The following is a 22,402-nucleotide window of genomic DNA, read 5'->3' as shown; positions in this document are numbered from 1 at the left end:
TTTGGCAGATGGAATATAATATTGGAAAGTGTGAGGTTATGCACTTTGGCAGAAAAAATCAAAGAGCAAGTTATTATCTAAATGGAGAGAAACTGCAAAGTGCTACATTACAAAGGGATCTGGGGGTCCTGGTGCATGAAACACAAAAAGTTAGTATGCAGGTACAGCAGGTGATCAGGAAGGCCAATGGAATCTTGGCTTTTATTGCAAGGGGGATGGAGTATAAAAACAGGGAGGTCTTGCTGCAGTTATACAGGGTATTGGGGAGGCCACACCTGGAATACTGCGTGCAGTTTTGGTTTCCATATTTAAGAAAAGATATACTTGCTCTCGAGGCGGTTCAGAGAAGGTTCACTTGGTTGATTCCAGAGATGAGGGGGTTGACGCATGAGGAAAGGTTGAGTAGGTTGGGCCTCTACTCATTGGAGTTCAGAAGAATGAGAGGCGATCTTATCGAAACATATAAGATTGTGAGGGGTCTTGATCGGGTGGATGCGGTGAGGATGTTTCCACTGATGGGTGAGACTAGAACTCAGGAGCATAATCTTAGAATAAGGGGCTGCCCTTTCAAAACTGAGATGAGGAGAAACTTCTTCACTCAGAGGGTAGTAAATCTATGGAATTTGCTACCCCAGAGAGCTGTGGAAGCTGCAACATTAAATAAATTTAAAACAGAGATAGACAGTTTCCTAGCAGACAAGGGAATTAGGGGTTACGGGGAGAGGGCAGGGAAGTGGACATGAGTCTAGATTCGGATCAGCCATGATCCTATTGAATGGCGGAGCAGGCCCGAGGGGCCGTATGACCTACTCCTGCTCCTACTTCTTATGTTCTTATGGATGGTGATGAAAGATAACGTACCACGGTCAGAGTTACAGAGAATGCCATTTTGGTACTGTGGGAGGGGCAGAAACTTGATTGAGGAGATTCAAACAGAGAGTTGTGGCAGAGATGGGTACAGATTGGTGAAGTAACAACACCTTCAAGAATTTAGAGAGGTTGGAGATGGGGCGGTAGTTTGCAAGGACAAAGTGGGCGATGATGGCGGTTTTGAAAGGGGAGGAGGATAGGACCTGAAGAGGGATCCATTTACAATGTAAACTAGCACAATGGCCAGGAAGGGAAATTAGGTGGTCAGCAGCTTAGTGGGAATGGGATCACAGGAGCAGGAAGTGGGCCTCATAGACAAGAGGAGTTTGGAGAGGGCATGAGGGAAGATGGGAGAGAAACTAGAGAGATACAGGCTCAACAACATGCAGCTACTTCTTGACAATGGTGAACTCTTCGACCAGAATACCAAACACAACAGCACTCGAATCAGACAAAGCAGATGTAATTGCCAACCTCTTTCAGATTTCCTTAAGCAATTCTATCTGACCAGGTTAATAACATTAGCCGACATTTAGTCGTGCAATTGCGAGAGTAGTGCAACACAAGATAGCTCTAGAGCACCTCATACCATTTTCAGATGAACAGGCTGGTCGAGAAGTTCAACAGCACACTAAAGTGAACGCGAAGTGTAGGCAGTAATCAAAACTCCTGTGATTGGGATAAAAAATTACTTTACCTCTTGCCTGTGTGTAGAGAGATAACCCAGTAATTGATCGGATTCTCGCTCTTTAGGTTACTCTGCAGATGCTGAATACCTGGACTATTGTCATTGACCAAACTGACGTGCAAATTATTAGAGTTCTTCATCACTGATTTCAAGCAAATTGTTTAGCGCAGCTATTACATAGTAAACAGAAGAAAATACAGGATCTATCGAGCATCTGTGTAGTATTCATTCTAAGAAAATTAAGGCTGCTCCATTCTGATTAGATTACCACAAATTAATTAACTCAACAGAAGTTGCTATCTTGCACACGAGATCCTTGCAAATGCTGTTGAAAACCTCATTAACTACAAGTTCAGCAAAAAATATTGGAAGGTCCCGTTAAGTGCCAAGCCCCATAGAACTGTGCAAGTTTACAGTCACACCCTTCACAATGAAAAATGCAGTAGTCACATTCCAGAAGCTCATGGATTCCATGTGATGGGGGCCAGGGATTAGTTAGCAGCATACATAGACAACATGGCTGCTTTCAATCAGATCTGGGTCAACACATCTCTTGACAGAAACTGCTAAACGCATACTGCTTGCTTTATCCCGAAAACAATGAATTTAAGAACATAAGAAATAGGAGCAGGAGTAGGCCATTCGGCCCTTCGAGCCTGCTCTGCTATTCAATGAGATCATGGCTGATCTTCTGCCTCAACTCCATTCACCGGCCCTATCACTATATCCCTTGATGCCCTTACTAGTCAGAAATCTATCGACTTCTGTTTTGAATATACTCAATGACTGAGCCCCCACAGCCCTCTGGAGTAGAGAATTCCAAAGATTCATCACCCTCTGTGTGAAGAAATGTCTTCTCAACTCAGTCCTGAATGTCCTACCCTTTATCCTGAGGCTGTGGCCCCTGGTTCTAGACTCCCCAGCCAAGGGAAACATTCTCCCAGCATCCACCCTATCAAACCCTATAATAATTTTGTATGCTTCAATGAGATCCCCTCTCATTCTTCTGAATTCAAGAGAATACAGGCCTAGTTTACTCAATCTTTTCTCATATGACAGTCCCGCCATCCCAGGAATCAATCTCGTGAACCTTTGTTGCCCTCTATGGCGAGTATATCCTTCCTTAGGTAAGGAGACCAAAATTGTACACAGTACTCCAGGTGTGGTCTCACCAAGGCCCTATATAATTGGAGTAAGACTTCTTTACTCCTGTATTCAAATCCTCTTGTAATGAAGGCCAGCATACCATTTACCTTCCAAATGGCTTGCTGCACCTGCACATTCACTTTTCAGTGACTCATGTACAAGGACACCCAGGTCCCTTTGAGCATCTGCATTCCCCAATCTTTCACCATTTAGGAAATACTCTGCCTTTCTGTTTTTTCTACCAAAGTGGATAACTTCACATTATTCCACATTATATTCCATCTGCCATGTTCTCGCCCACTCACTGAGCCTGTCAAGATCCCCTTGAAGCTTCTTCACAACTGACACTGTCACCTAGCTTTGTATCAGCAGCAAATTTGGAAATGTTACATTTAGTCCCCTCATCCAAATCATTGATATAGATTGTGAATAGCTGGGGCCCAAGCACCAATCCTTGCGGTACCCCACTAGTCACAGCCTGCCATCCTGAAAAAGACCCGTTTATCCCTACTCTTTGTTTTCTGTCTGTTAACCAATTCTCAATCCATGCTAGTACATTACCCCCAATTCCACGTGCTCTAATTTTGTTCACCAACCTCTTGTGTGGGACCTTATCGAAGGCCTTCTGAAAATCCAAATACACCACATCTACCGGTTCCCCTTTGTCTACTCCACTAGTTACATCCTCAAAGAACTCCAATAGGTTTATTAAACAGGATTTCCCTTTCATAAATCCATGTTGACTCTGCCCAATCTTACTATTAGTTTCTAAGTGCCCAGTTATTGCATCCTTTATAATAGATTCCAGCATTTTCCCAACTACTGATGTGAGGCTAACAGGTCTGTAGTTCCCCGTCTTCTCTCTCCCTCCTTTCTTAAATAGCGGGGTTACATTTGCTATCCCCCAATCTGCAGGAACCATTCCAGAATCTATAGAATTTTGGAAGATGACAACCAATGCGTCCACTATCCCAGTAGCCACCTCTTTCAAAACCCTAGGATGTAGGTCATCCGGTCCTTGAGATTTATCGACTTTTAGTCCCATTAAGTTTGCTAGTACTGTTTTTTTGTAATAATAATTTCTTTTAAGTTCCTCATTCTCGCCAAACCCTTGGTTTTCTCATATTTCTGGGAGGTTTTTTGTGTCTTCCTCCGTGAAGACAGAAACAAAGTATTTATTTAATTTCTCTGCCATTTCCTCATTCCCCATTATAAATTCTCCTGTCTCTGACTGTAAAGGACCTACATTTACCTTGCCAGTCTTTTCTTTTTCACATACCTATAGAAACTTTTACAATCCGTTTTTATATTTTTTGCTAGTTTGTGCTCATATTCCATTTTCCCTTCCTTTATCAATTTCTTGGTCCCCCTTTGCTGATTTCTAAAAAGATCCCAATCCTCAGACTGACCGCTTTTTCTGGCAACTTTATAAGCTTCCTCCTTTGACTTATACTAGCTTTAATTTCTTTTGTTAGCCATGGTTGGATCACTTTTCCTTTTGGGTTTTTATGCCCTAGAGGAATATATGCTTGTTGCAAATTATGCATTATTTCCTTGAATGTTAGCCATTGTATGTTCACCGTCATACTTTTTAGTGTAGTCTCCCAATCTACCATGACCAACTTGTCCCTCATACCCTTGTAGTTTCCTCTGTTTAGATTGAAGTCCTTAGTTTCAGATTGGACTACAACACTCTCAAACTTAATGTAAAATTCAATCATATTATGGTCACTTGTCTCTAAAGGCCCCTTTATCACAAGATTATTGATTAGCCCTTTCTCATTACACAGTACCAGATCCAAAATAGCCTGTTCCCTGGTTGGTTCCTCCACATACTGATCCAGGAAACCATCTCGCATGCATTCCAAGAATTTGTCCTCCACACCATTAGTGGTAATTTGATTTGCCCAGTCACTATGTAGATTAAAGTCCCCCATGATTACCGTATTGCCCTTGTTACATGCACTTCTAATTTCTTGATTGATACTGTGCCCTATATTACCACTACTGTTTGGTGGCCTATACACAATTCCCACCAATGTTTTCTGCCCTTTGCTGTTTCTTAGCTCCACCCAAACTGATTCCAGTTCTACATCACGATCTGCCGAGCCAAGATCTTTTATCTCTACCATACCGATCTCATCCCTTATTAACAGCGCTACGCCACCTCCTTTTCCTTTTTGTCTGTCCATCCTAAATGTTGAGTACCCTGGAACATTCAGTTCCCAGCTTTGGTTACCCTGCAACCATGTCTCTGTAATGGCAATTACATCATACCCATTTACTTCTACTTGTGCCATTAATTTATCCACCTTGTTGCGAATGCTACATGCATTTAGATAAAGTGCCTTCAACTTTGCCTGTTTAATATTTTTCTGCACTTTGACCCTCTTTACTGTTGGCCTTTGTTTCTGTTCCCTACTAGTTTTGCTGACTACTTTTCTAACTTGCACTTCCAGCTTTGTTTCTCTCCTTTCTAGGCCCGCACTTAGGTTCCCAGCCCCCTGACAAACTAGTTTACGGTCAAGTGGTCAGTAATGCATGCAATTGGATTTGTGTCTGCCATCTACTGTGTGGCTCAGGCCAGATACCACTTCGTCTGCAGGATGTGGATTGACACCCTGAGAGTTGACATGGAGTGGCAGAGTTTCGGACACAAGGGGGTAGATTTTCCCGAACCTATCGGGAAGAAGGCGGGACTTCCCCTTTCGGGTTTTTGACCCGCCTACTTCGACGTCTGGCCAATCCGCGCGATTTTCCCTTGATTGACCTTGTTGAGCCCGCTGGCAGGCCAATTAAGGGCCACCCGGCAACAGGTGACGTCACAGACTGAAATTTCATCTGTCAAGAGTTCTTGACAGATGAAATATCAGCATTTGACAGCTGTTTGAAGCTGTGAAACACTGACAGTCTGAGTTCTACCATGAGTCATTCTGCACAGACTCAGTAAGAACTCTTACCGGCACTCAAAGCTGAAGGCTGTCACTTTTGACAGATCGCAGCCGTTCAGCTTTCAGTTCCGGCTGAGTGATGCGCTCCCGACGGCTACAGGAAGAAAGGCTGTGAAGGTAAGTACAGGTAAGTAAAAGTTCTTTACACACTTTAGACACACCAAACACACTTACCTTTACACTCATGCACCCATCACTCACCTGAGCGCCAACATCGCGACCCCTCCAACTCCTTCAACCCGACGGCCCGCCTGCTCTAACCTGGCGTGGTTTGGAGCCGTCGGGAAACCCACAAGAAACCCCTCAAAATAGGGATTAGGCTAAAAACTGCCTGTTAACTGGCAGTTAATTGGCACTAATCCCTTCCCGCCTGGTTTCGGCGGGTCCCAGTGCGGGGCCCCTGAAACTTACGTGGGGCGGGGTTTTGGGCGGGATGGTGTCGGGACCCCCAAATTCGGGATTTTCCCCCCCACACGCCTGAAACCCTGCCTGACAGCTCCACGAAAATCTAGCCCAAGGTGTCTCGGTGAAAGGAGTTGACAGACAGTTCATCTAGAGAAGGTATAAGTTTTATGTTATGGACACTGGTCAAAGTTTAGAATTACTAGGAAAATGCCTTTAATTATTTTTGTACATCCAAGGAGGTGCAAGTGAAACATTCTGTGAAGTCCGCTGTAGCTGTATTAATATTCAGCTAGTCTGTCTTTTACTTTCAAAAACCTGCTTTGTAGTTTAGAGTCTAAGTTGCACTGTGTGAAAGTATATTTTATTCTTAAATGCTAAGAATAGGAGAACAAGAGGGTTTGTGACAATTCAGTAAGCTTATTACAGTAGCCAGTTTCTGTTCAACCATTACACAATGCATATAAAATACGCTCTGTAGATTCATTTAGGAGAACGGTCTTTTCTGCTGAGCACAAGAAAAATATTTGGTAAAAGTTGAAAGTATCAACAGTCATCTGTGCACTGACATCATGTGGTGTATTTGGATTTTCAGAAGGCATTCGATAAGGTGCCATACAAGAGGTTATTAAACAAAATTAAGGCTCATGGGATTGGAGGTAATATACTAGCAAGGATTGAGGATTGGTTAATGGACAGAAAACAGAGAGTAGGAATAAATGGGTCATTTTCGGGTTGGCAGGCTGTAACTAGTGGGGTACCGCAAGGATCAGTGCTTGGGCCTCAAGCTATTCACAATCTACATCAATGATTTGGATGAGGGGACCAAATGTAATATATTCAAGTTTGCTGATGATACAAAACTGGGTGGGAATGTAAGTTGTGAGGAAGGTGCAAGGAGGCTTCAAGGGGATATAGACAGGCTAAGTGAGTGGGCAAGAACATGGCAAATGTAATATAATGTGGAGAAATGTAAAGTTATCCACTTTGGTAGGAAAAATAGAAAAGCAGAGAATTTTTTAAATAGTGAGAGATTGGGAAATGTTGGCGTTCAGAGGGACCTGGGTGTCCTTGTACACGAATCACTGAAAGTTAACATGCAGGTACAGCAAGCAATAAGGAAAGCAAATGGTATGTCGGCCTTTATTACAAGAGGATTTGAGTATAAGAGTAAAGACATCTTACTGCAATGATATAGGGCCCCGGTGAGACCACACCTGGAGTATTGTGTAGTTTTGGTCTCCTTACCTAAGGAAGGATATACTTGCCATAGAGGGAGTGCAACGAAGGTTCACCAGACTGGTTCCTGGGATGGGGGGGATTGTCCTATGAGGAGATTGAGTAGACTAGGCCTATATTCTCTAGAATTTAGAAGAATAAGAGGTGATCTCATTGAAACATTCACAATTCTTACAGGGAGGATGTTTCCTTTGGCTGGAGAGTCTAGAACCAAGGGTCACAGTCTCAGAACAAGGGGTCGGCCATTTAGGACTGATGAGGAGAAATTTATTCACTCACGAGGGTGGTGAATCGCTGGAATTCTCTACCCCAGAGGGCTATGGAGGCTCAGTCATTGAGTATATTCAAGACAGAGATCGATAAGATTTTTGAATATTAAGGGAATCAAGGGATATGGGGATAGTGCAGGAAAGTGGAGATGAGGTAGATCATCAGCCATGATCTTATTGAATGGCGGAGCAGGCTCGAAGGGCCAAATGGCCTACTCCTGCTCCTATTTCTTATGTTCATATTACAAAAGCTGGCATTAAGAGCACAAGATAGAAAAAAGTCATGGGGGTATGGCTGAGGTGTTGTACCTTGATGATTCTGTAAGTGAGGTGAAACAGAAATCTTATCGGGCAGAATGGACTCTTGCACTACAGGTACAGACAATGCTTGGCTATTAATGAACAACAAATCCATTTATAGCAACATAGCTACTGTTGTATCCGTGTGTTAATGGAGACAGGGAATGCAGGAGTTGGTTTCACAGGTGTTTACTGAACAAAGTCTGGAGGTGAACTAACAGATACAAGACACTATACAGGCTTATATAGCCCGAGTGGCCATTGCCGGCATTACAGTACACAGGGGGCTCTTAAAGGCACATACACCACAATTCCTCCCCTTTTAGACAACCAGTACATAACATTTTAAGTAATCATTAATCAGCATATTACAAGAACAATAATCTACACATTTGCTGCAGTTAATCAATTATAAGTCAGTCTCTCTGGAGGCTTCCTGACTCGGTCCGGATAATGCCTCGGTGGTGTAGTAGTTTTTGGTGGTGTAGTAGGTTCTTTTGGCAAGGTCGATTCGGCTTGAATGCCAGTGTCAGGTTCATCTGGTTCCAGTATCACCGGATCGGAGGTAGATACTATGGGTATCTCTGCTTCATCATTAGGCGTATAGAGTTGTGGTGTAGGGTGTCCCTTTTCGGATGACTCTATGATCTGGTCAGCATGGCGCCTTATTATGCTTTCTCCAATGTCCACGGTATACATCAGCGATCCTAGTCATGTGCAAATAGCTCCAGGCTGCCATTTCTCGGTACGGTAGTCCCAGGCCAAAACTTGTTGACCTATCTGGAAGGTTCTAGTTGGCCTTTCATTCATGCCTTGAAATTGCCGGTTCTCCACGTCCCTTCTGATGTTTGGTTTGATCAAATCCAGCCGGCATCTTAGGCTTCTATTGAAGATCATCATGGTGGGAGTTTGGTTTGTAACCACGTGTTGCATTCCTGTATGCAAACAAGAAGTTATCTACCTTATGCTGAAGATTTATGTCTTCATTACCCATGGCCTTTACGGCCTTCTTGAAGGTCTGGACAAACCTTTCAGCCAATCCATTGGTGGCGGGATGGTATGGGGCAGACGTGTAGTGCTTAACCCCATTGTTTTTTTAAGAACTTCCTGAATTCTTCGGACACAAATTGTGGTCCATTATCAGAACAGATCTGTTCAGGCAGCCCATTCCTGGCAAATATGGTCCTTAATACTGTGATGGTTTTTTCCGTGGTGGTGGAGGACATCTTTATTACCTTCGGCCACTTGGAGTGTGCATCAACCGCGATTAAGAACATTGAGTCCATAAATGGACCAGCAAAGTCGATGTGTACCCTTTGCCATGGAGATGTGGGCCACTCCCATGGATGTAGAGGGGCTTGTGGTGGGGCGTTTTAGACCTTCGGGCATCCTAGGCAGCTCTTGGTCATTTCTTCGATGTCTCCATCGATACCTGGCCACCACACAAACGCTCTGGCTAGGTTCTTCATTTTTACTCCACCCAGATGCCCCTCGTGAAGCTCCTTTAGCACTTTATCCTGGAGTTTGGGTGGAATCACTACTCTGGATCCACACATCAAAGTTCCTCGGCACACTGACAGCTGTTCTCTTCTTTGCGAAAATGCCGGCAACAGTGGTTCGCCATGTGCTGGCCATCCCTTCACTGTTAAATCGTAGACTCGTGAGAGAGTCGGGTCATTTCTCGTTTCCTTTTCAATGGCAGAATTTGTTACTGGTAGGCATTCCACTATGGTTGAGTGGAACATCTCCACTGGGTCCACTGTAGGTGCCTCTTCTACCGTTGGCAACGGTAGGCGCGATAAACCCTCAGCATTCCCATGGTGTTTTGATCCTTTGTATTCTATGTCATATTGGTGTGCCCCTAGGAAAAGGGACCACCTCTGTAGCCTTTGCGCTGTCATAATGGGAACACCCTTTTTAGGGTTGAATATGGAGACGAGGGGTTGATGGTCAGTCAACAAGGTAAATTTTTGTCCGTGTAGGTAATGGTTGAATTTCTTCACTCCCCATACCAGGCTGAGTGCTTCCCTGTCGATCTGGGCATAGTTACGCTCAGCTGAGTTCAATGAGCGTGACGCAAAAGCTATCGGCCGCTCCGAGCCATCAGGGAATCTATGCGATAATACCACTCCTACGCCGTAAGGGGATGCATCGCAAGCCAGTCTGATCGGCAGTGATGGGTTGTAATGAGCCAAAACTTCCTTGGACGTGATCAAGCCTTTGCAATTATGGAAGGCACGTTTACAGTCTTCGCTCAATTTCCAAATTACTCCCGTTTGTAGCAGTTCGTTAAGAGGGTGCAGAAGAGTTGACAAGTTCGGTAAAAATTTATGATAGTAATTTATCAATCCCAGGAACGACCTTAATTGTGAGACATTTTCAGGTGCTGGGGCTTTTATGACTGCTTCAATTTTTTCAGGTGACTTATGCAACCCTTCCTCGTTAATTATGTGGCCACAATATGATATTTGTTTCTGGAGAAATTCGCACTTGGGGCCATTTGCTCGTAGGCCCCGTTCTCTCAGCCTAGTGAGCACCTGCTCCAAATTGGCAAGGTGCTCGTTGTCGTTTTCTCCTGTTACAAGGATGTCGTCTAGGTAGCATTGAGTCCCCGGAATCCCTTGGAGGACTTGCTCCATAGCTCTTTGCCAGATAGCTGGAGCTGATGCTACTCCGAAAACCAGTCGATTGTACTGGTACAGGCCTTTGTGTGTATTTATCGTGAGATACTTTTTAGAGGCCTCTTCAACCTCCATCTGTAGATATGCCTGTGCCAAGTCAATTTTGGTGAAACGTTTCCCTCCGGATAGTGGGGCGAAAATATCTTCTATCCTCGGAAGAGGATACTGTACCATGTGAAGGACCGGGTTTACAGTCACCTTGAAGTCCCCACAGATGCGAATTTTTCTCTGTTCTTCAGATTTATCATTATTCAACGTTTTCTTCATGACCGGGACGATGGGTGTTGCCCACTCGCTCCAATCTATCTTGGATAATACGCCTGCTTTTTCCAAATTCTCCAGCTCTGCCTCGACTGCTGGACGAATTGCGTATGGCACCGGCCTTGCCTTAAAAAAAGTGGGAATTGCCGCATCTTCCACTTTTATTGAGGCAGTGACGCCTTTCAAGGTTCCTAGTTCCTGTTGAAACACTTCCTTGGCGTTGGCCAAGATGTCTTTTAATCGTTCAGGTATGACGTCGTCATCATTTTTTTTTCTTACTGGTCACCGTCAGTGCCTGAATGGAGTGCCAGTCTAAACGTATCTTTCTGATCCATTCACGTCCCAACAGCGGTGGACCACCATCTTGCAGAACGTATAAATACAACTTCTGTATTTCCTTGCCGTTGTATACAACAGGCACCTTTATTTTCCCTTTGGGGTATACTTTCTGCCCCGTATATGTTTTCAAGATAATGGATGTGTCTTTCAAAGGTATATGCAGAAATAGCCGCTCGTAATCCCGTCGATTTATGACGGTCAGAGCTGATCCTGTATCTAGCTCCATTTTAACTGGGGACCCCGCTATCGTGAGGGTAACCCAAATGGTCTGGTAATCTTCTTTGGCAATTACATTATGTAATTTGAGACAGCTTAGTCTCTTGTTTCCGGAGTCGCTATCGCTCTTCTGGTCTTCGGAGCTACTGTCCGTCATCATTTGTACCTTTCTGTACTTTTCCTTATTGATTTTTTTCGTCTAGATCGGCATACACGTGCAATGTGTCCAATCTTTCCGCATTGCCTGCATGCTTTGTCCTTGAACCAGCAGTCCCTCTGGTCATGGGTGGATCTGCCGCAGCGATAACATCTCTCGAAACCCCGTGTCATTTCATGGGTGCCGAAGTCCTGTGGCTTTTGCTGTATCTCTGCAGCTCCTCTTGCGGTTGCTTCGTATGATACAGCCATACTGAAAGCCTTGTCCAGTGTCAAATCTTTCTCAGAAAGTAGCCTTTTCTGTGTTCCTTCACTTAGGAGACCGCAGACGAATTTGTCTCGAAGAGAATCTGCCAGTCCTGCCCCGAATTGGCAGTGCTTTGACAGCTTCCTTAATTCGGTGAGGTAATCAGCGTTACTGTCATTCTTGTGCTGATTCCTCTTGAAGAATTTGAATCGTTCCGCTATCAGCAGCGGTGTTGGGTTTAAGTGCTCCTGTAGGGTATCAACAATCTCCTTAAAATTTTTGTCCTTTGGTTTGGCTGGAGTGATTAAGTTTCGTAACAGCCCGTATGTCCTTGCGGCCATTAGATTTAGAAGTACTGATGCCTTTTTATCATCTTCTATTTCATTTGCTGTGCAATATACCTCCACTCTTTCCACATGTGGTCCAATCCTCTATATCGCTATCGAAAGCATTAATATTGCCAGCCTTAGGCATCCTGAAAAAAAATGGCGCCTCCCGCGCTTTCCTTTCTTCCCTGCAGAAAAAAATGGCGCTTCCCACCGCTGCTGCTGCCGACAACGTTGTTCTCCGCGGTTTTTATTTACATAGGTTTTTTTTTTCAATAGGTGGAGACTCGTTCCCGCCGGACTCTCTGGGACTTTTCCCTCCCTCTGCTTGGTCCGAACGCCGACCTGCTTTGCAGCGCCGGCCATCTCCCGAGTGCTCCCCCCCTCTGTCTCTGTTTGCCTCCGCCTTCGCTGCTCGGCCCCGCTGCAGAGTCAGCCGATGGAGCCCCAGCGCGCCGCCCAGGAAGGATTATTGCAGTACCTGCCACCAGCTCGGCTAGCTGGTGAAACCACAGTTTTTTTTTTTCTTTCTTGTTTTTCTTCGATTTCCTTGAGGTGCTGCCGAATTGCAGGTAAGTCCGTTTCCAATTCGTCGCCACTGTTGTATCCGTGTGTTAATGGAGACACGGAATGCAGGAGTTGGTTTCACAGGTGTTTACTGAACAAAGTCTGGAGGTGAACTAACAGATACAAGACACTATACAGGCTTATATAGCCCGAGTGGCCATTGCCGGCATTACAGTACACAGGGGGCTCTTAAAGGCACATACACCACAGCTACAATGTTAATGGACTTCACCCAGAAACAGTCCCCAAGTCTGTGCGCAGATTATGTTTTGGCTAGTCCTGATTATACCCAGGACTTCACACTCCACATGGATGTTTCAGACAGGAGTGTTGAGCCAAGTGAGTAACTATGGGGAGGGACACCGCATTGTTTCCAGGAGCTTCAAGTTAATGCCACAGGAAATGGTGTACTCAGTGGTTAAAAATGATTGTGATGTCCACACAGCACTGACACAAAGACCCCAATTGTTTGTGACCTATTCTGACCAAAATCCTTTTGCATCCATAAACTTACATAACAAAAATGTGCTGCTGTTACAGTGGAACATAACCGTAGATGCATATAATATGGCCACTAGGAAAGAACAGTGAATGGTAAACCAAACAGGTTATTGTTACAGAACAGTTGGCTCACATGGACATTATAATGTAGGAAACTGTGAACATATTGGGGGAGAAATTGGGTATAGCCCCACTCGGGGCGCTAGAATTGGCGATGCGCAAATTTTATCGCCAGGCGCAACTTATCACCACCTCGAGCGATATTGGGTTGCTGCGCCCCTGAAGGTGATTGCGGCGCTGATTCAGGCGCTGCATGGGAGTCTTAAGGCGCTAACCCGGCGGCGCTACTCAATATGGCGGTGTCCGGCCGCAGCGCAGGTGCTGTCAATAATCGATTACCCCGAGACATGCTGGCGCCGGCCAGCTCTTAAAGGGGCGGGTCAATTAGGATCAGCAGACACACTGCGCCTTGTAGGCCTCAAAATCGGCGCTATGCTTTCTGTGGCGTTACAAACTTTGAGGATATGGAGAGGGTGAGGCAGAGAGCGGAGCGCTTTACCGATGGGGCATTGGATGCTTTGGTTGGCGAAGTGGAGCGCCGGCGAGCTGTGCTGTACCCCGACAATGGCAGGAGGCCTCATCAGAGCGAGTACCGCAGGGCTTGGAGGGAAGTTTGTCAAAAAGTCACCTCAAGCAGCGTGGTGGCCAGGACTCCTGTGCAATGCAGGAAGAAGTTCAACGACCTCACTCGGGTCGTTAGGGTGAGTGCCTTTTTCGCCATCTTCTTCATCCCTCCATCTGCACCTGACATTATGGCCAGAGGGTGCTCGAAGCCCCAATGGCCATCTGTCAGCCAGCACCCATGGCCATTTCTGGAAACACACACGCACATTCTGCTCAACGCATAATGGAAGGGCTATTCTACCATGGGGGGCATATGATGTCAGCTCAGGCCAGCATGTTTCATCACTTCCCGTCCTTTCTCCTGCAGGCCAAGCTGGCCAGGAACCGGAGGGAGCAGCATCGTACCGGTGGAGGCCCTCCTTAGCTGTTGACACTGACGGCCCTGGAGGAACGAGTCCACCAGATTGTTGGAGGCCGGATGACTGGTCCTGTCACCACTGGAGCTGCCGACCCCATTGTGCGCAGCGATGGTAAGGTCATCACCTTTTGGAACTCTCTCCTTCCACTTGTTCCCCCCACCAGCATGCTTTTTCACTCTGGACCCATGTCAGAGCATTGAAGCACTCATGCATCCCTTGCTGCCACCCTGTCCTTTCGCTAAAGCCACTCTTCAACCTCCATGCTTTCAGATGCTGCATCACCAGCTCGGGAGCCGGGCCCTCAAGCTGCCACTGCCACTGACTCCGGAGGAGACGAGCAGGAGGAAGCCGGACCATCCCTGCCACCCTCAGGCGAGCCAGCCCCTCTGCAGACTGGGGAGACTACTTCCCTGGAGGGGAGCGGGGGGGAATGCTCTGAGGAGAACCAGTTCCAGGAACCAGCAGGCTGCAGCAACGCAAGTGGGGTAGGGAAGCTCGGGGGCCGTCTCCCCGGAGGGCGAGTCAGGCCGCGAGTACTGCTGCACAGAGCGCAGAAGAGGTGCATTCCCTCACAGAAATGAGCGCCCAGGCTCGGCTCAGGCACACTGAGCTCATGGCTGCAGTGGCAAGGATGCCTGACTCCATCGAGACACTGACAAGGAGTGTCCAAGACTTCGGGGCAGCACAGGCAAGGAGTGCGCAGGACTTCGGGGCAGCACAGGCAAGGAGTGCGCAGGACTTTGGGGCAGCACTGCAAAGGACTGTCAAGGACTTCGGGGCAACACTGGAAAGGACTGTCCAGGGCATCGGGTCATCACTGGAAAGGACTGTCCAGGGCTTCACCGAAGCACTTGCAACTGCCACGCAAGTGCTGAGTGCTGCCATGCAGTCACTCGCTGGTCTCATGCAGACGCATATTGACGCCATGCGACCAATGACTGCTGCCACCCTCGATGGATCAGGCGGTATTACCCGGGGCCCATGCAGCACCACCGCAGGGCATCAATCTGTGGACCAGCCGGTTGGTGCGCATGCTGCGGTGCTGCCCCGTCAGAGTGCCAGTGTGTCGGTCGACAGGGAGCTGCTGTCCGCTCTCAGGATGTCAGCATTCCTGATGCCACCGCTGGCACGTCTCCACTGCAGCTGCCACCACCTGCAGGACAGACTGCTTTCACCCATGCACAGTTGGAGCAGTCAGCATCTGGGCCCTCCAAGGCCAGAGGTCGTCCAGGACGTCCCTCAGGGGCATCTGCGCTTTCGGACAGCCAGCAGGCCTCCCCCAGCCTTGATGCAGCCACTGGGCTCCCATTACAGAGGAGCTGCAGGGAGGGAAGGGGCCGATCTCGCAAGAGAAGTAGATCACCATCAAGGGGGAAAGAGTAGAAGGTGCAGCTGAGACGTCTTATTTGTAGAAATCAAGGCCATGGATGCTGGTCTGAATGTTAGTAATGTTTTGGATAGTCTCACGGGTGTGCGAGTCACCTGGTCTGAATTATACTTCTGTTTTGGATAGTCTCCCGGGTGTGCGAGATACTTATGTGTTAGTGTGTTACTTTTGCTTTCTGTAGCCATTGCTTTGTCATGTTGGAAGGAAGCACATTTTGCCAAATAAACAACTTTTTTTTATTTACACTGCCCATGTCTGCTATTTACGTTCATACTGCCCTTCATAGGCTTTGGGTTATCCGACCGGTTTCATTCGTGCTCCTCGAATGGCACCAAGCATTCCGTCAGAGGGGCCTAGAAGCGGCCTGTTATCAGCCTCTGACGGACGGCCCTTCCAGTTTGTTCCTCCCTCCCGTCTTGCTCCTCCTCCACCTCCTCCTCCTCCGCTGGTGCTTCCAAGTCTGGTGGCATTGGCTGTGTGTGTAGGATGGCGAGGTTATGCAACATGCAGCAGACAACGACGAAGTGGGAGACTCGCTCTGGTGAGTACTGCAAGGTGCCTCCGGAGTGGTCCAGACAGCAGAACCGCTGCTTCAACACACCGATTGTGTGCTCCACAATGTTCCTCGTCGCCTGATGGCTCACATTGAAGCGCTCTTCAGCAGGAGTGCTGGGTGAACGGAGCACAGAGGATAGCCCTCGTCACCGAGAAGCCAGCCTGCTGGGTGAGCCGGGGCCTCGAAGAGGTCTGCAACTGAAGTCTGGCGCAGGATGAAGGCGTCGTGGCTGCTGCCAGGGAATTGCGCATTGACTGCGAGGATCAGCTGTCGGTGGTCACAGACCAGCTGAACATTCAAGGAATGGAACCCCTTGCGGTTGCGGAACTCCTCCAGATTCAAAACAGGCGCCCACAAAGCCACGTGCGTGCAGTCAATGGCGCCCTGCACCATGGGGAAGTCCGCTATTGCTGCGAAGCCCTCTGCGCGCTCCCGCTGCTTCTCCGGTGTCACAGGGAAGGAGATGTACTGCCGCCTCCTTTTAAATAGGGCATCTGTTACTTGACGGATGCAGCAATGCACCGCAAACTGCGATATGTTCGCGATGTCCCCAGTTGCGGCCTGAAAGGAGCCGGTCGCATAGAAATTCAGGGCAACAGTCATCTTGACAGCCACCGACAGAGAGGTCCTGCACCTTATCTGAGGCTGCAGATCTGGCTGAAGCAGGTGGCACAGCTCAGTCACCACCTCCTTTCTGAAGCGCAGCCTTCTAAGACACTGCTCCTCTGACATGTTCAGGTAAGAGAACTGCTGTCTGAAAACCCTGGCAGCGTAAGGTCTGGTGTGGCGACGTCTGTTGGCCCTCCTCCATCTGGCCATTCCTGCCCCTCTCTCCTTGCGTCTCTGTGCCCTTTCCAAATGGTTCAGCAGCAGGACGTTCCCTTCCAATGCAGCCCCCATAATAACAGCGCACAAGGAATTGAAAGCGTAGTAAATGCTCACCAGCAGCAAGGTGAAGGTCAGAAGGCTGAAGTTCCTCTGGCCAGCGCTGGCTCACTGGTGCAATGGCTCTCAGAGTGCAGCTCAGCAACTCTGTGAAAGTCTCGAGGAAGTTGTGCTCCCAAAATGGCTGCCGCTTTTATACCAGTGCAGTCCCCTTTAAAGAGCGCCCCCCCAGCCCGAGAGCGACTGGAGAACGTTCCAGGTAAGCAGGCCTTATTAGCGCCAAGCGGAACGAAGGAGCGCACCACTGAATTTCCGGTCCGGGGCGCCAAAAAGGCATTGCACACTGAAATGATGTCATGATCTGCCTGCGCCCGCGAGCGGGCGCTAAGATTTAGCGCCGGCACTAAAACCCACTCAATATAGCAAGAGGCGCTGGGTTCACTGCGCCCGGGCGAAAATTGGTTAACGCCCCACTTCTCAGCCTCTTTAGGCGCTAATCGCTGGCGCAACCAACCGAATTTCTCCCCCATTATCTTTTGTGATGGAAAGGGGTGGTGGGGTGGAGTGTTCACATGGTAGGTTCAGTTAAAGGCGATGCTTCAGTACATTTGATTTTATCCTTCCAGAACACTAATCCTGTAATCATCCATGACAGCATCTAGCTGTTTCCTATGAGTCCAATGTCTGGCCTCAATTGCCCTTCCAGGAAATCCATTTCAGCTGTTGTTCACGCTCTATGGAAATATTTCATGATGATTGGCCTAAATTTACTCTTTGCAACCCTGAACCTGTCGCCTCTTACTGCTTAACATAACAGTAAATCCATAACAATATGTTCATTTAAGTATCTTACAGACCTTTAGATTGTTCTCGATGAAATTTTTTTGACAGACTGAAAGGTCACCGTTTGTCAATTTGTCAGTTCTTTCCTTTTGTACTTTGGATCAGTTACCGCGTTATTTCATGGGGCTGACAACCCCCTTATATCATGGTGACCGCTAATGTACACAGTATTCCAGATGTGGCCTACCTAGGCCAATGCAGTTTTCACGTGACTTTTGGGATATGAAGTTCCTTGATTTGGCCATCTACTCCAGCATCCTATTCACTATGTTTATTGCTATTTCACTTTGCTTGGGCATGATAGAGGATGAGTCTACACCAGTAACTCTCTCAAATTACAGCTTGCCAAGTTCTACCCCATACATGAAGTAGATTGAGCTCCTATTTTTACTTCTGACATGAATAATTTCTGTGTAATTTCATATTCTGCCCAATTGGTACCCTCTACATTATCTTTAAATGCTCTGCATTTTTTTCTTGAATCTATTTTTTATTTTCTATTTTTGATCCATCTTGGAGAATTAATTCCCTGCCTTTATTGCACAAGGTATGTATTTGCCCTACACAGTATTTTTGAATATTACCCATTTATTGCCAACAGACTTATTCTTCATGAATACTCCCAGCCTATGTTACTAAACACAGGTCATATAACCTGAATACCAAAGCAAAATACTGCGGATGCTGAAAATCTGAAATAAAAACAGAAAATGCCGGAAATACTCAGCAGGTCAGGCAGCATCTGTGGAGAGCGAAACAGAGTTAACGTTTCAGGTCGATGACCCTTCGTCAGAACTTCATATAACCTGAAGTTTGCCTGCCTAAAGTTGTATGCGAGGGTTTTGTTATGTGCCTGTGCTGTTGTTGCAAGTGTGTGGCTTTGTCCATAGACTTTTTAAAAAGTGTAGCTGTTCAAGATTTGAAACCAAAAAACACTTTAATTCCACGATGAAATTGATGCGCAGCTATAACTGCAAATTACAGCTACAGTGTAATAACCAACTTCCATTTCCTGATCAACATTGATCGAGTCATCCATTGTTTCTATAGGCAACATGCAAATGAAGGTGCACTTACAGTCAAAAATACACGTTAAATAAGACAGGAAAGTATGTTTGTTATTGGAACTGGTTAGTCTGCTTCAAGTGTAATATCATTAACCTCCGCTGCTGAATATTTCCAGATGTGTTTCACTGAATTGCATATTACTTTATTATTAACTATATTTATTTATGAAGAATAATTGGCTGGATACTTAACTTCAAAGAACACTCATGTGATAAGAACAGATGAAGGGCTATGCCTGAAACATTTTCCCTTTCTTTACAGATACTGCCTGACTTGCAGTTTCCAACATTTTCTGTTTCAGATTTGCAGCATCTGCAGTACTTTGTTTTAATTTTGATAAGAACAGGAACTTGCTGTAGCTCAGCTGACCTCTGAATTCTCAGACTGGGTTCAACAGTGTGGACTTTGTAACGTATGGTTTGTGTTACATACATAACGGTTCAATTCCAAATGACAGAAGGCGTTTACTAGAGAGAGGAGGAAAAGGGGATTGTCGTTGCGGTATAATTATTAAAACTTTGCTGTTTGAAAGAGAGAGGACCATAACTGTGCTTCTGGAAAAGTTATTGGAAAGTATAAATTAATCCCTTTATGGTCTTTGCTCATCAGCTTTCTGTTTAGTATTGCACCCTCAATATCTACTGAATCCTGTTATATGTCATTTTCCCCAATTAACTGTATATACATATTTTTAGTCACTTCAGCCACTAAAAGCCTGATCTGCATTGATATTCTAACAATTTTATTGCACATATCACTCCAATTAGGATAATTGTTAAAATCTACAGGCATGCACATCTGCAAGGGAAGAGTATAAAAAAGATATAACTTTGGATAATAGGGGACAAGAAAAGTGCACCTATAAGAACTACTAACAGATTGTTGAGGAACAGATCAATAAAAATCTGAAATTGTAATGAGATGCTATACTGAATGAACTATACAGACCAGGAAGGCTTCAGGTTCAATCTCTGGTGCTGAATTTGCCACACTCAGCTAGGAAAAATGGTGAAAGTGGTACAACTGGCTTCATCTTTTCTGAGTAAATCAGCAAGAATTCCTATTCCTAATCAGTATTCACAGATCCTGGCTGGAAAACGTACACACATAGATGATGGGTAAGAACTAGATTAAGTCGACTAAGATACACATGTTCGAATACCCTGTGCCCATGCAGGCTCACACAGTGCACAATTGGCAAGATACTGGAGCCAGTGTGGTTCATCAGTTTGAGGAGAAAACAATTGGTGGGGGGACGTTGTTTGGGAAGAAAGTAATCTTATGTCCCCAGTTCACTTACAATTAGATTACACACTTGTGCTAGGCACACAGCCATCTCATTATATCAGGCATCCTCACAAGTGAGATGGACAATTTATACCACACATCATTGCATATAACATCGAATCAGAGAATTGACAACACAAAAAATGGCTTACAGTGGCATCAACATATCCAATTCAAAATCCATGCATCATTACAGTGCAAATTTAAATGCTCATGGAAGTAACACAATGGCTGTGTACGTAACAGCAGTATGGAGTGGGATCATACATGTTTAACTCTCATCTACTTTTCTGCCTCACCTATGTCAAACAGGGAGTGAGAACTGCAAGAATCCTTACTAGGTTACTGTTATATACTCCTATTTGCCAATAGATGACATCTGCAAGGTTATGGGAGCAGACCAACTGCCCATTCCTTTGGCTGCAAGCCCAAGTGACCAGGCAGTTACAAATTTAACGTGGCCAACATGTAATATTAAAAAAATGCACAAGGATCTATGAGATAACAATTTACACAAAACCATAACTCAGTCACAACTTCACTTGAGAGTTATCAAGTCAGTCAACATTTAAGACATAAAAATGCTCCTAAGCTCATCATGTACACCATATCTATATTGTTGTTAGACGTTGACTCTTGTTTAGATGCTCAAGTTCAATAAATTCCAATTGTTACATACCGTATGACTAATTGAGGCTGTAGAACTGTTGATAGCTGGAGTCTCTTTGTCTGATGTGCTGTTCAGGGTTACAGAAGAGGCTGTGGTACCTTCCTCGCTTTGTTTGCTCACACCATTGGTGCCACTGCTGGCAACTGGAATATACATAAATAGGATTGTAATTAGATTCAATTGTGCAGCTCTCATACAGTACTGGCTTTGGGTTACTTGAATAAGGACAGTTATCAGGAAGTGGATATAGCTGGAAGATAATGCTATAGAGGTATGCAGCATGTTCAGCGCTGCATTTCCAAATCACCCACTCATTTCAAAAGGCAGAATGTTGGCACATACAACAGAAACCATTTAAGCAAACTGAGGAGCAAACTCTCCAGATCGGATTCAGTAAACAAAACGGATCTTCTGAAATACAGGAGATTGGATTGTACAGCACATACTTGTAGAAATGCTCAGTTAAAGGAAATATTTACTTGAACAGATGCAATTGTCATACTTTAAGCGCTTTAAAGAAAGGTTGGGTATCTGTTACAGCAGAAAATTTTCAGTTAGAATTTAGTACGGTCACATCTTATCCTCCATTTCTACATTCTTTGAACTTCCTCGAAGTTGCTGCAGCTATAAAACAATCATTGACCTAAACAACCCCACAACATGACAACAGTCATATAAACCAACAATGGGGGTGGGAGGGTAAAGCAGGTTCTGCCTCCTTACCAAAATAAACCACACACAACCTCCTTCATTGCTGTCCAACCCCTTCAGGTTACTTAGATTTCATCAATATCTGTAGTTTATGAAGCACACTTTAACATCAATACTGAGTTATGCTGAAAACCTGGCATGTACAACTGAGAGAAGGAGTCACCATTTCACAGGTGATTTTCTGATATTACTGTACATGCTCCTATTCCAAGTGTCGTGCTAGCAATAACAGCTTTGTTGAATTTACCCAGTATTTCTTCTGTGACTCCCACTTTTGAGAGTGTCCTGGATACTCAGTACCAAGGAAATTTAGTGAGCAATTCGGGAGCGTGCCGTTCTGCAGCCTTTCTGTACTCCCAGCTGCAGGATTATAGTTGGAGGGCGGAACTGTCAAGGAGGAAATACAGGGAAAGTCAAGACATTTACAATTTGGGTAGGTGATATTTCTCATCTATCCAAGCAAGCCAAATTGTAATCCAAGAACTATCCTCCAGACAAAAGTAAACCTCCACCTAGCTGTGCAATTTTTAAAAGCCAACAGATAATGGCTCCCTTATTAAAGCTGAAGGGTTCAAATGTTTCGTGACAAATTTAAATTACAACTTCTCATTTCAGAAGTGTTTTAATGGAGAACGTAATGGGTCAAGTTGATGACATGGAAGAATATCTAAAATTTAATCCATAACATCACCATAGGCCATTAAAAACATAAATTTGAAAACTAATATTCAGATTACAATTTCAAAAAGGGATTCATTACTCATCAAAAAATTGTAATTTAGTATTAGTAATT

The 22,402-nt window shown here is 45.5% G+C and overlaps 1 protein-coding gene across 1 annotated transcript in view; it reads right to left on the bottom strand.

Moving 5' to 3' along the window:
- The window catches only part of ranbp3b (RAN binding protein 3b), a 134,378-nt gene that overhangs the window by 32,657 nt on the left and 79,319 nt on the right, over positions 1 to 22,402 (bottom strand). Inside the window, exon 8 of the mRNA XM_086004755.1 lies at positions 20,908 to 21,041. Within this exon, the coding sequence (XP_085860881.1) occupies positions 20,908 to 21,041 (134 nt within the window). The remainder of the gene's footprint in view (positions 1 to 20,907; positions 21,042 to 22,402) is intronic.

This window comes from Somniosus microcephalus, chromosome 13, assembly GCF_052327205.1.
Source record: "Somniosus microcephalus isolate GS21.2 chromosome 13, FLI_Smic_1.0, whole genome shotgun sequence".
NCBI classification, from domain to species: domain Eukaryota; kingdom Metazoa; phylum Chordata; class Chondrichthyes; order Squaliformes; family Somniosidae; genus Somniosus; species Somniosus microcephalus.
Note: the sequence above shows the minus strand (reverse complement) of the source record. Positions and strands in the feature narration are given on the sequence as shown.